Here is a 14,815-nt window from a genome sequence, read left to right on the forward strand (position 1 = left end):
AGCTCAATTAGCATTGGAAAAATCAAAATATGATGGAGACCAACGACGAAATATAGGCATAAAAACAACCAAATTTGAAGAATGAGGAGCACTCGTAAACTGAAAAAAAAAAAAAACAAAACAAAACAAAGACACATTATGATGTAACACTTTGTTTGGATGAGAAATTTTAAGATTATTCAGGAATTTTGAAATGACGGAATTTGTTTTCTGAAATTTGTGAATTTTCTTGTTTGGTTAACCTAAACAAACAAATGAATTTGAACACGGAATTTTTTTTCTATTTAAACTCTCACTTGTAGAATTTTGGAAATAGTACCTAGTTACATGAAATTTAAACTTGAGAATTGGAGGTCCCAAATTCCATGTTTTTTTCTATGTGGAAATTCTATATTTTTATGTTTATGAATCCAAACAAAGGAATTGGTGCATGTCAATATAAAAATTCTGACTTTTGCCAAAATTTCAAGTTTATTTTCATTATCCAAATATAGTATAAAAGAAATGTCGAAGGTGTGATAGTGAAGAAAGCCAACAAGCTATCTATACTCCCCCATGACATCATAAATGTAACTCTCCTTCAAAGAGGACAGTTATTTGGAGGTATGAAAACACAAGTTTTTTTTTCTTTTTGAACAAATGACATATTATTTACACTAAGGGGAAGGGGGTGAGCTTAACCTCACAATGGGCTAGCAATAATGTGGTTCAAATTTGCATATGGCGAGAATCGAACCTAAGACCTCTCACTTACATGTTAAGAGGAATATCACTAGACCGTAGTACTAAATAGCAAAACGCAAGTTTTTTTAATTGGCTAATTTTCTAGAGTGTATACAATACATGTCTGTAATCGTTCGCCTTCATTTCCATATAGTCCTTAGTTTAGGTCTAGATACTGATTACTTGGATGACACGAAAGTTATTTGATAAAGAATATATCTTGTGGATTTCATAAGGCAATATTCATATACACTCAATTAGGGAATGACTCTAGAGTGACCGAATCATTTTAGGCGTGCGAAATCAATTCAGGCTATTGACTTAATGTAGGAGTGTTTGACCTACTTAATTTAGGATAATTTTTATACAAAAATCTGTTTTGATTTGGCCTAGGAATTAGGCGACGAAACTCCTACAAAAATAAGTTCTGCATCTTTCGTTAAACGCATATGGTATAACCCTAATATTCAATGTTGCATCTTTCGTTTTACATATGTTAGGTTTTGAGAGCAACTCAGTGAAAGTTTTCTAAACTTAGCATTCATTCATACATCATCTCTTCATGAAAAAGCTGTTTTCCCTCGCACTCGTGCAAATCTTTGTGTTTCGTATTCGTAGTTTTACTTTCGAATTGTTAATTGTATTGTTTGTTCTTACTGTTTTACAGTAGGATTGAAACTACGGCCTGCACTGTGTCTCGATCCACCAAATTGTTGGCGTGAGTCAACTTTATGATTTAGGAATGTAATTAGAATAGGATTACTTGACTGATTCCTTGGCTATTTGGGATTCTTGTTTCCTAATTTATAGGACCTCATGTATGATTATATATATGCCTCCTAGAGAGAAGAATAATATAACAAATTGAACCCTAAACACATATACTTTTATCTTGGCATCAGAGCAGGTTTCGGCCTGTCTCTTCCCAAACCCTAAAACAAGTCAAACCCAAAGCCGTGCATTCTGCAAAGATTGCATAAGAAAAAAAGAAAAAAAACAAATCCTGGTGTTCTTAGAATTTGAACCCAGAAACCAAACAAAACCCTTGTGGCTTTGTAATCATCAAAGCTACATCAAAATTTGATCTTGCCAAATCACAACTAACCTGGTGCGATGGCAAAAGATAGAAAGTTTGGAGAGTTGGTTACCGTCCAACCCATGTCCAGTTCGATGGAGTCCACCAACATCAGCGACGTACCGTTTGGAATTCGATTGAATGATACAAACTTTAAAGTTTGGTCAAAGATGATGGAAGTCCATGCTGCAGGCCTCGGCAAGCATGGATATTTGACTGGGAAAATTCCAGTTATGGAAGAAGACTCTCCGGGCTACATAAAGTGGGTCACCGAAGATGCGATCGTGCGAGGATGGCTGTTGAAAACCATGGAACCACACCTGTTGAGTCTCTTCATTGATCTTCCGACAGCCAAAGATATCTGGGAGAGTGCAACCCAGATGTTTTACGATGGATCCGATGAGTCTCAGTATTATGAACTGAGATGTAAGGCTACACGGACTAAACAGGATGGTCGTCCTGTAAATTTATACTTCACAGAACTGAAGGGAGTATGGCAAGATCTTGATAAAAGACGTCCTATCAAGATGGTTTGCGCAGTCGATCTTCGAACCCGTAAGGAAGAGCTGTCAAAAGATAGGGTGTATGATTTTCTTGCAGGCTTAGACAATGACTTTGATCAAGTCCGGAGTGAAATCCTAAGAATGAAACCCATTCCTGGGATTAAAGAGTGCTTCAGTTTGGTTCGACGTGAAGCGCAAAGAAAGACAACTATGCTTGGGACAAAAGCCACGACAACAAGCTCCTCTATGGCAATGGTCACCAAGTCCCCATCATCGTCCATGCGTCCACCATCCACGGGAACACCACGTCCGAATCGTACCCAAGAAGACATCGACAAGGATAGACTTCGTTGCAATCACTGCAATGGAAAACGGCACACTGAAGAAACATGTTTTGAATTACATGGGTATCCAGAGTGGTACTGGGAATTGAAAAAACAGTTGAAAACCAAAGGGAAGCGCACAGGCCAGGCCAAACTGGCCGAGTCTGGAGATGGAGGAGCTGCTATAACAGCAGGCCGAATTGGATCCAATTGCAACATTGGGCAAGTTGCTATGGCAACAAAGTGTTCTGAGTCTAGGACCCACACATCAGCCCACGGCTTGGAGAAACAAATAGGCCACAACCTGGGAGGAAAATTGCAACCCACGGCAGAAGAAGGTACTGACCAGATGCTCTCGTTGACTAAGCAAATATCAAATGAGGATACAGGATATCCAGACAAGGGCGATCATTGGGCGTGGTACTAAGAGGAGAGGGTTATATTATGTGGAGGATGTGGCACCAGGCCGAGTCAATCAAGTGCGTAGCAGTTACAATAATAAGACCAAGACAATTTGGTTATGGCATCGTCAACTAGGACATGCATCTTTTGGTTATTTGAAAAAATTACTTCCGTCGTTGTTTAGTGGCATTTCAGAGTCTGATTTTCGCTGTAATGATTGCATTCTTGCAAAAAGTCATCGTACTTCATACCATTTGAGTTTCAATAAAAGATCAGTGCCTTTTGAGTTAGTTCACTCTGATGTATGGGGACCTTCACCAATAGTTACACAACATGGTCTTCGGTGGTTTGTTATCTTTGTGGATGATTGCACTCGAATGACGTGGCTGTATACAATGAAACAGAAAAGTGATGTTGGTCCAATCTTCCAACAATTTTACCGCATGATTGGGAATCAATTCTCCCTTCCTATTAAAGTCCTCCGGTCAGATAATGGTGGAGAATATCTTAATTCAGAACTCTCTCAGTTTTTCACGAAGCACGGCATTGTTCATGAAACCACTTGTCCCCAAACTCCACAACAAAACGGTGTGGCGGAGCGTAAGAACAGGCATATCTTGGAAACTACTCGAGCACTTCTTATTGGAGCACATGTACCTAACACATATTGGGCGGATGCTGTCACCTATTATGTGTATCTCCTGAACCGAATGCCTTCCCGGGTTCATAATTTTCGTACCCCTTTGGCAACCTTGACAGATTATGTCTCTCTTCCGTCCTCTCTCCAGTTGTCACCCCATATTTTTGGATGTGTGGCATATGTGCATCTTCAAAAAAACCAACGGAGTAAATTGGACCCCTGTGCGGTTCGTTGTGTGTTTTTGGGATTTAATAGCCAACAAAAGGGATACCGATGTTATCATCCCTCTACTAGGCGTTTATACGTCACCATGGATGTTACGTTCTCTGAAACTGAAATGTTCTTTGTTTCACAACAAACCCACCCTACTCGTCAGGGGGAGTTGGTTGGTATACCAGACGAATATCGGTGGTTTGCTATGCCACTGGAGCTATCCAATGGGAGAGTGGAAAACAACCAAGAAAATAATGAGCTTGCTGCTAGTACACAAGGCAGCGGCCCAATCATTAATCCATGCAGTGATCCATGCATTAACAGCGGACCAAGTCCTGATCCGTGTATTGAATGTGGGGAACATGATGTGGGGTCTTTGGGCAGCCCAAGTGCTGACCCACATGCTGTTTTTGAGGAGCATGTTGCGGAATGCAGCATTGGACCGACAGGAGAGCCTTTGACTAGGCCTATAAATGGGCCTGAATTGTTTGGGTCAGCGACAATGGAAATGGATGGCACCGAAGCAGCAGCAGGTCCAGCAAACCATAACCCTTATTCTCCTCTGCCAGTACACGCTCATGTCCCCGAGGATATCCAAGAGGTACGTTCTAATAATTCAAGTATTATTGAAAATTCGTATGTTTTACCTCATAGGCAAAACCCACCTGACAGATTCTCTCCGGATGGAAAAGTGAGATATGCAATTGCACAGTATATGTCAACACATCGTTTATCACCTAAGTATCAAGCGTTTGTGAGTCAAATGGCTGGAGTCAAGATCCCAACCAAAGTGGAAGAAGCCCTGCAGGATCCTCGTTGGATAGAAGCCATGGAGGTTGAGATGGAGGCCTTACAAAGAAATGGAACATGGAACGTGGTACCACTACCACATGGGAAGAGACCGGTGGGATGTAAATGGGTATTCACCATAAAACACAAAGCAGATGGATCGATAGATAGATACAAGGCAAGATTGGTTGCTAAAGGGTACACGCAGACATTTGGAGTTGATTATCAAGAAACGTTTGCTCCAGTTGCAAAAATGAATACTATTCGAGTTCTTTTGTCCTTAGCTGCTAACTTTGATTGGCCCTTGAAACAGTTTGATGTGAAAAATGTCTTCTTACATGGAGATTTGGAAGAAGAAGTTTACATGGATTTTCCACCTGGATACGAAGTACCAAATGGAGGTGGAAAGGTATGCAAACTTCGAAAGGCCCTTTATGGACTCAAACAATCACCTAGAGCATGGTTTGGGAGGTTCACCCAGGTAATGAAGAGTTATGGCTACAAACAAGGAAATGCAGACCATACACTGTTTATCAAACGTATGGGAGGTAAAGTCACTTTGTTGATAATCTATGTAGATGATATGGTAGTCACTGGCGATGATACAGAAGAGATAAAGAGGCTGCAAAGTTATCTTTCTTCGGAGTTTGAAATGAAGGATCTATGGGGCTTGAAATACTTTCTCGGAATCGAAGTTGCTCGTTCTCGTGATGGGATTTACTTGTGTCAGCGCAAATATGTACTAGACCTTCTCTCTGAAACTGGGATGTTGGCATGTAAACCAGCAGAAACTCCCATCGTGCAGAATCATCACCTGGCAATATACCAAGATCAAATTCCGACTAACAAAGAGAGGTACCAGAGGTTAGTAGGAAGATTGATTTACTTATCACTTACGAGGCCAGATATTGCATATGCAGTTAGTGTTGTAAGTCGATTTATGCACTCTCCTAGTGAGGATCATATGGCAGCCGTAATGCGTATATTGAGTTATCTGAAAGGTGCACCTGGGAAAGGATTAATTTTCAAGAAACATGGACATATGGAGATAAAAGGGTATACTGATGCTGATTGGGCTGGGAACATTACCGATCGTCGCTCCACATCTGGCTACTTTACATTTGTAGCAGGAAATCTTGTAACTTGGAGAAGTAAGAAACAAAACGTGGTGGCCAGATCCTCAGCTGAGGCGGAATATCGAGGTTTGGCACATGGGATTTGTGAATTGTTATGGATCCGGATTCTTCTCACTGAAATAGGTTTTAAGCCTCGGAAGTCGATGTTGTTATATTGTGACAATCAAGCAGCGAGAGAGATAGCCAATAATCCAGTCCAACATGATCGTACAAAACATGTGGAGGTGGATAGACATTTCATCAAAGAGAAGTTGGAGGTTGAGTTGATTGACATTCCGTATGTGAAATCCGAAGAACAGTTAGCTGATGTGTTAACTCATGCAGTGTCGGTGAAGGTTTTTCAAGACTCACTCGACAAGTTGGGCTTAGGTGATATCTACGCACCAACTTGAGGGGGAGTGTTGGCGTGAGTCAACTTTATGATTTAGGAATGTAATTAGAATAGGATTACTTGACTGATTCCTTGGCTATTTGGGATTCTTGTTTCCTAATTTATAGGACCTCATGTATGATTATATATATGCCTCCTAGAGAGAAGAATAATATAACAAATTGAACCCTAAACACATATACTTTTATCTCAAATTAGCAATTTCAAGGTACAAACTAGAAGCCACTTGTAAGTGAGAAGTTTTAGGTTCGATTATCGTTAAATGCGAATTTGAACCACTTTATTGTAAGCTTATTGTGAGGCTTAGCCTACTTCCCCACCCTCTTAGTGTGGATAATATCGTTTGTTCCAAAAAAACAAAAAAGTTACAAACTAGAAAACCAGTCTGACATAATGTGGCACTTGAGAAGATAATGGTATACTTGGTTTGTGAAAGATGAAGTCTTACATCGGTAGAGGATCAGTTGGCATGTAGCCCTAAATTAATTAATAAGATAGCGAACCAAGGTCCATGAGTTCGTACTCATTGCCACATGTAATAGTTTCTAAGAAAACGAGATAGGGTCGAAACAATAGCATCAACATACAATATAAGAACCATAATACCAGAAGACGAGCAAAAGATATATTAATCCTGACTTTGAACAAACCAAAATCGGATCAAGAAGCCATTGATTTGTGACACTAAAACCAAGCTCATATACCTTGCTTAAGACCACAAATATCTTTGTGCAGTTGGCAATGTTGAGTAAGATGACATGCGAGTAGAATCAACAATTGAAGTTATTTTCGCACATCTTTTTTAGATTCTCACATAGTCTTTTTTATTTATGACAATCAGATTAAATAAATCAAGCAGAATCAACGATCAAGATAGAACAAAATTTACGTAAAAAGTTAAAAATAGTGTGTGAAAATCTCTTATCATCAACAAATCTTAGAGCTTGAAACATGATAACAATAGTGCTCACATATCCGTAAAGAAAAACATTTTTCACATCTAGTTGACTGAGCAGTCAACCAAATTGTGCAATCCACAACTTTGGGCAAGGTGAGTAGAATCAACAAATTCTGGAGGTTAAGGCATGAAAACGGTAGTGCCACTTATCCATGAAGAAAAGCATTAAGGCATGAAAACGGTAGTGCCACTTATCCATGAAGAAAAGCATTAAGGCATGAAAACAGTAGTGGCACTTATCCATGAAGAAAAAGCATTCTTCCCACTTTGTTGACGAGAGGTCAATCAAAGGAAATGAGCCATGTAATAACAATTCTAACAATAGTGGGCTTGACTGCAAACTAAAAGTCCTGTTAAATCAATTTCGGGATGTTGATAAAATCTCGTATGCCATCATTGAAAAAAAAAAAAAAAAAAATTACGTTATCTTGGCTTCTGAAGACTAAGACCATCTCTAACCGAAGGGTCTAGAAGGTCAAAGGGCCAAAAATAATTCGAAAACCATCTCCAACCGAGGGCTAGGCTAGAGGACTTTGAAATCTGAGAGGGTTCCACAGAATCTGAAAGGGCTAGAAGACTGGAGGGCTGGCTGCAGCCCGAGGTTGGCCAGAAAAATTATTATTCCTGTCGATTATAACCGACATGAATCCTTAAGCTAAAATTCAAATGCAACGGCTAGCTTACGTTAGCTAGCCGTTGCATTTGAATTTTTTTTTTTATAGGTTTTTTGGACTTTTTTTTAATTCTTAAAAATTCTAATTTTTTTCCCTATAAATACCTAAACCATTCATTCACCTTTCCTTTAAATTTAATTTGTAGTTTTTAATTTAATTCGTCGTTTTTAAATATAAGTTGTTGTTGGATTTGAATTTAAGTTGTTGTAGTTTTTAAATTTAAATAATAAATTATGTGTGGCCCTTTAGACCTCGGTTGGAGACGGAGGCAAATATGGCCACATTAAAATATTAATATCTTAGAGGGCCAGAGGGCTCAATCCTCGGTTGGAGATGGCCTAAGGAGAAGTCCTACTCAATTCACTTAGTGGCCATTCATGAAATTTCATTTTTATAATCAAAATCATTCATATTATAAATTTGTATGTAAAAATTTAATTAAAATTAAGGTCGTTTAATCAATCAATTGTAGCAAATAAATAGATGGTTCTTGATGCTTTTACAAAATCTGTCCATCTGTTTTAAAATAGTTCGCTGACTAAACTATCTCATATTTTATTGATTTTTTGCACATGTGATCTTTACAAAGTGTTTTTTAATATGAACAATTCCGATCATATTACAAAGTGCTTTCGAATATTATAAAGTGCTTTCGAGGGAAACTCTCGTAATTAAGACTCGTAGTATCACAAAGAAGGTAATAGTACGGATATCAATTTTTTAGACCAAATTTTAGAAGCAATATAACGTGGATGTTAATTATTAAATTATTACTGAAGTTTTATTTTTTATTTTTTTGTCAAACAATAAATTTTGTTAGATTAGATATTAGATTAGCCACCAACTGGATTTGAACTTATGCCGTCATGTAAGGACCCAACACCTTGCCCCCACCATAGTAAAATATCATTTGCAATTATACTTAAGTATTGATTAACATTTTGTTTTTACTGTACACATCATATAATTTACAAACTTAATCTAAAAATTTGGACTACTTAAAACTACTATAAAAATAAAAGAAATTGATAACCATGTCGCACTCCTATACACTCAAGATGATATCAACTTGGCTTTAGAGTTTGAGTGACCCAGGTCCATCCACACCCAAAACCGAAGGTTCTCCCATCATTGCATTTTTGCATTATATTATAATATTAAAAAGATTAAATTTGTAAATTAAATTTTATAGACCAAATGATATGGAAATTGATAATTAAATTATTATTTAAATGTTAATTAGCGTGCTTATTATTAGTGACACATAATTTAATTTGTAAATTTAGTCTAAAGCAATGCTAAGAAGACTCTCTAAAAAATGAGACATTTCATAACTTTCTTATGCTTTTGGCACAATTTTCATGTCAACATTATAAAACTTAAGTTCGTGAAGAGTTTCACTTTAAAAGAATTTCTTTTGCATTTCTGTTTAATCTAACTAGCATTATTTAAAAAATTAATTTACCTAAGATTATATGGAAGACGAAGTCGACTTTAGAGTTTGAGTGACCACGGGTCCATCCACACCCAAAGCCAAAGTTTGTCCCATCATTCCATTTTTGCACGAGACGGTATTTCCAAAAATGTCCTTTCCGGGATATTTTCTCAACCAAGAACATTTGGTCCCTCCAAATCCCTACCAGTAAACCGGCACGTGACTGTCAAATGAATATCAAAATCCCCCTGGATGGAACCGGCAAAATCCGGTAGCCAATCTTATAAGGTTCTGTTTGTGAAGAAAATAGACCAGCCACCACGAGAAGGTCTCCTGTGACTGTGAGTCGGTGAGAGTTTGAGGGTTTTGGTGATTATCCAGCGGTTAGAGATATGGATGGAGCTGGTATTGGAGCTGCAGTTGCAGAAAGAGAAGGTGTTACCCTGCAGGAGCTGAAGAAGAAAATGGCTGAGATTTCAAGGGAGAGAGACTGGGATCAGTTTCATAGCCCTAGAAATCTACTTTTGGCTCTGGTAATTTGTACAACTTCGAAGCCCTAACATTAATTATTTCAGTACCCATTTGTCAAATCTTAGTAAAACTTTCTTAGAACCATTGTTTCTGCTTCTATGACTGCTTTTCCACCTACCCATTATCTATTATTCTCCTATTTTTTATTGGTTACGGTGACTAAATTTGAAGCTATAATGTTAGAAAAATTAAATTTGTAACAAATATTACAAATTAAATAATATGTCATCAATAAGAATGGACACATTTATCAATGTTATATAATTTATACTTAAATAATATGAAAGTTGATGATTTGATAGTTACTTAAGCATTGATAAATGTTCTCATTTCAATTAGTGACACATCATTTAATTTACTAATTTTGTCTATAATTTAATTTCTCTAGCATTACTTATTTTTATTAAGTTTTTTTTTTAATCCAAAATGATCTTTAACATTGCATAATGATAATGAAACTCTGATTTTGTCGCTGTAAATGATTTTAATCATTCTATAAAAAATCTCATTAAATTGTGAGGTGAAACACCACATGACCACTTTTAAAAGTATTTTTGTCAAACTAATCTTTCTAAATTTTTTATGAAATAACCAAAATGATTTACAGTAAACAAATTCAAAGACTATTTCTATCGGTTTTCATCGTTAGAGATCAAAATGAGAAGTTATGTGAATCTCATAACCTCTTTGGCTAACAAATCCTTTTTTTTTATTATTATTGTTATTGGTTTTTATTTTGGGTGGGATTTTTTGTTTGATTCTTGATAGATACAGAAATTAATCTTGTTTGGTAATATTTGACATGAGTACTCTGCGTTTGTTTGAGTTTGAATATAATACTGAATTAATCGATGAAATAGTAAAGATCTAGTTTATGTTCTCCAACTATACAGAAAATGATATGGAAAGCAAATGTAGAAACTTTCAATTGTCTTCTTGAATTTATAATTCTGGGTTTTGGTTGTTGAGTTCATATTTTCTTTGTTTCGTTCCCATCAATGAATTGTAAGTGCAGAAAACGGAAGAACCAAAAGGGAAAAAGAAGAAAGAAGACATGTGTACAACTGATTGAATAGCTTGTCCATCACTGTCTGTGTTTTAATATTGTTCTTTTTCATATGTGAATTTAACCACAAGAAGGGAAAGAAACCCCAAATAGAATGGGATGTAAAGTTTATATTAAATACAAGGATAAATGTACTGGTTATCCAATGTTGCATCTTGGTAAATGAGTGCTTATGTTCGAGAGAAACTTATCTACATCTTGGTACATCACTGTGCATTGAGACAATAGCTGAATGTCTTGTGGAAAATTTAAAACACACGGCATCACGTTATTCATTCATGATTACACTCTGATCCAGGTGTAGATAAGTCAATCTCAATCTGTAGATTCTATACACAGTAAAGGACCCCACTTTGATGTGATTGCTGATGAGACTCTAAGCATAATAACAGCTCCGCAATTTTCCTTTCCCAATTTGGTGTATAATGTTTATTCAGGTGGGAGAAGTGGGAGAGCTATCAGAGATATTTCAGTGGAAAGGAGAGGTGCCAAGAGGACTGCCATACTGGAAAGAGGAAGAGAAGCAACACCTGGGGGAAGAGCTCTCAGATGTGTTGCTCTACCTTGTTAGGCTCTCTGACGTTTGTGGCATTGATCTTGGAAAAGCTGCACTCCGAAAGCTGGAGCTCAATGCCAACAAATACCAAGCCAAGCTTTGCAAGGGCTCCTCCAAAAAGAACACGCAGCTCAATGCAGAAGATAATGCCATTATGTGTTGTAGTGATCATGGCGTGTCCGGCACCATAAACCGCAGTTGTGAACAGTGATATGTACAAATAAAGTCGGTTACAAATTTTTATCAAAATTAGGGCTAGGAGATGCTTAACAGAAAATAAAGCCTAAATAAATTAAAATTGAAGTCACTGGTATGCCTAACGCCATCTACGTCTATTTTTTATTACAAGTTTGTAATCGGTTCTGAAACCCTTTTATTCTTATTTATCTTTTAAGGATTGAGAAGCCTTTATTATTGTATTTTGATTTTGTAAAAAGAATAATTTTGAAGGTCCGGTTCTAGCCTTTTTAAGCTACAGTGTTCATGTTTTTTGCATAGTAAAGTCTGACGTGATGGATCATGGGTGATCTGAAATGCTTGGGCTCTGGATTACCGTATTTGGTGTTTTAATTGTTAGATTTTAATTTTTATATTTTAAGCAAAATTTTAACAATTAAAATATTTAGAGTATCGAGCATCCGATAAAGTCTATGGAGATATGTTAACGGGTTATGGGGGATAAAAAATGCCCGGGCTCTGGAGTACTGTCAGTGTCTTCCATGTTTTAATTGTTATATTTTAATTTTTATATTTTTAAACAAAGATTTAATAATTAAAATATTTAAAATAACGAGGGTTCGATAAAGTCTAATGGGGATATGTTAATTGCATAGGCAGTAGGGCATAGCAGGGTGTGGGGAGGCACTGTCTTGGCTTCTGTGTCTGGCATTGTATCAAAGATTTGGTTCCTGTGCCCCTGTCGTTGGGAACAAGGCATTGCTGGCTTTCAGAGGGACACAGAATTTGTGTTATATTATGGTCGAGAGTTATTAAGTTTAAACTTAATGGGTTTGTTTTTTTGAAAACTTTAACGAAAAGTTTTCGGTATTATTCATTTTAACAAAAAATTATATTTTTATACTAAAAAATTAATTTTGGTACTATTTATTTTACCTTTTATTTTATTGTTAAAACTCAAAGTTTTCAAACTTTTTTTATTAATTTTTCTTTGTTTTTTTCTTTTTGTCATTGATAGGTTTGGTTTTATATTATTCTCTCCTTTTTGAACTGTTCACATTGTCCTACGTCATCTTGGGCTTTCGGGTCACAATTTCTTCCATCTAGGAAATATTGCAAACGCCCGTGAAATGTCGTTTTAGCGTCTCAATCAATGATAAAAAAGATCAAGTAAATTTCGTTTGCCTATACCTTTATATTATTGGAATTACTGTGTAAATGATATACAAACTTTTGTGTATTTATGATTTATTAGTGAGACTACTGACATAATTTTGTGTATTATGTTGTCATCAAATATGTTACATGATATAAAGAAAAAAAACCAAAATGAAAATACGAATGTCAAATGGGTAAAAATTATTATTTTGATTGATTTTTTGTTTTCATTTAATAATCATTGAAAGAGAACTTAAAAACTAACCAACAACTTTTTGTGATTCGTTCTTTACAAACTTAACCTCCATTCCTTTGAACTTGGAAATCCTTCACTCAAACCTAACTTTCAAATTTCATGGGATTTTGACAAAGTAACAAACAAATGGATTACACAAAGTTAGGAGGAATTAGAAATATACCGCATGAGCCTTACAAAGGAATATAAGAGGGATTTGCACATGACCCTCTCACATGCTTTTTGTAATGCACGTATAGTTTCTGATTCCTCTAATGTAATTTTTTATGATCAATTTCTTCGTCTCTTGGTTTAAAACTCCTTGGAATTAGGAAGCACCTCACCTATTTAAGGAAAAACCAATTTACCAAGGAAAAATGGGTGCCCCTTTTATGTGTACAATAATGACATCATCAAATAAGAGAAAAAACCTCTCATTCTTCACAAGTCCGCCTACCTCAAGAACTTTTCTTTCGTATTCAGTTGCATATAACTATATATCTGTGTCTCACTCAAAATACAAGCCCTCCATTAGCTTCCTCTTGATGCTTGTCGGCATTTGCTAAATGAATCCTTGTGCTCTTTCCTCAAAATTTTGATAGTCGTCGCTGTACTCTTCCACCGGAGTAGTAGCAATCAAAGAGGCACCCTGAAGGAGTAGAAGAGCAGACCCAAAATTAGATTTAAACAACTGCAGGGTTCTTTCTTTGAAATCTTGGGTGATGAAGCCCTCTTGGCCTGTTATGACTAAGCCTTATCCCACTAAGTGAAGTTGGCTGTATGAATCCTAGAACGCCACTGTGCTCGATTTTGCACTAAGACTTCCGTTAGCCGAACAAGAGCAGCATTAATTGAATTTAAGCAATTCAAAGAAGACAGAGTTGCACATACAGAAGTAGCATGCTGGAAGGCCTCAAGTATCAGGTTTGCATGAGCTGAATTCATCAACATTGACAAGATTTCAGGGCTTGGCAATCCCCCCGTTACACTCTGCGTACTTGTGATCCTTCAACCTAGAGATGTTTATAAACACTTGCTTCCCATCCACTTCAAGTTTTGGCACTTGAGCATTTGCCTTTGGAGGTGGGGGTGGGGGCATCTGAGAGCAGCTTGGATCCGCTCGAGGAGTCCGCGTGTTGTCGCTGTTTTTTTCATGATTGTCTTCGGATAAAAAACCAAACCAAAATTAGAAATGAACCCTAAGAATCATTAAGGCTTTGTTTAGGCGAGGTATTTCAACGTCCCAATGTATTGTTATCAAGTTAATAAGAGAAGAATGATAAAAAAATGTTAGATACGAGAGATTATCAATGCACTAATAAATGAGAGACCTTTAGACTTCCGATGTACAGATGTATCTTCCTTGTATTGCTTTGTATAGTATATAGAGAAATGCTAAGGAACTCTCTCAAAGTGGGACTGTCTATGGACTCTGTCATCTCATGGTTTAATGACAAGTTTAATGTCAATTTGGCTGAGAGTTCATGGAAGGTTTCACTTTTGAGAGGGTCTCGTTAGTGATTTTCATGTATATAATACACACTATACACCTTTGATGAATTATCGAGGTACAACCCAACAAAACTTACGTCTCTTCTATTTGATTTATGCCCTACTTCTTTTGTATTCTTTCATGCACCATATGAGCAGGTATCAAAGAGCGATTTGTAAATGATAGATTCCAAGTAGGCATTTGTTAACCTCTAGCATGTCTTTTTAATACTTATGGGGGGCGTTTGTTGCGCCAGACTATCTCAGACTGGATTAGCTTAAAGGATTAAGCTGGACTGGCTTAGACTAGACTAAACTGGACTAACTTAGTGAAGCGTT

The 14,815-nt window shown here is 36.8% G+C and overlaps 1 protein-coding gene across 1 annotated transcript; it reads left to right on the forward strand.

The window, feature by feature from the left end:
- The first annotated feature begins 9,491 nt into the window (after positions 1–9,491).
- On the forward strand, positions 9,492–11,886 carry LOC137721872 (uncharacterized). Its single transcript, XM_068460902.2, has 2 exons — positions 9,492–9,795; positions 11,297–11,886. Exons 1-2 carry the CDS (start codon positions 9,655–9,657, stop codon positions 11,624–11,626), a joined length of 471 nt encoding a protein of 156 aa, XP_068317003.2. The 5' UTR covers positions 9,492–9,654; the 3' UTR covers positions 11,627–11,886.
- Positions 11,887–14,815: the final 2,929 nt, after the last annotated feature.

The sequence above is a fragment of the Pyrus communis genome, chromosome 4 (genome assembly GCF_041283825.1).
Source record: "Pyrus communis isolate YQ-2024b chromosome 4, ASM4128382v1, whole genome shotgun sequence".
In the NCBI taxonomy this organism is placed as follows: domain Eukaryota; kingdom Viridiplantae; phylum Streptophyta; class Magnoliopsida; order Rosales; family Rosaceae; genus Pyrus; species Pyrus communis.

Coding starts and splice junctions, on each gene's coding strand:
- LOC137721872 (XM_068460902.2), top strand. CDS start 9,655: ATGGATGGAGCTGGTATTGGAGCTGCAGTTGCAGAAAGAGAAGGTGTT. Junction 9,796..11,296: donor GAAATCTACTTTTGGCTCTG/GTAATTTGTACA, acceptor ATGTTTATTCAG/GTGGGAGAAGTGGGAGAGCT.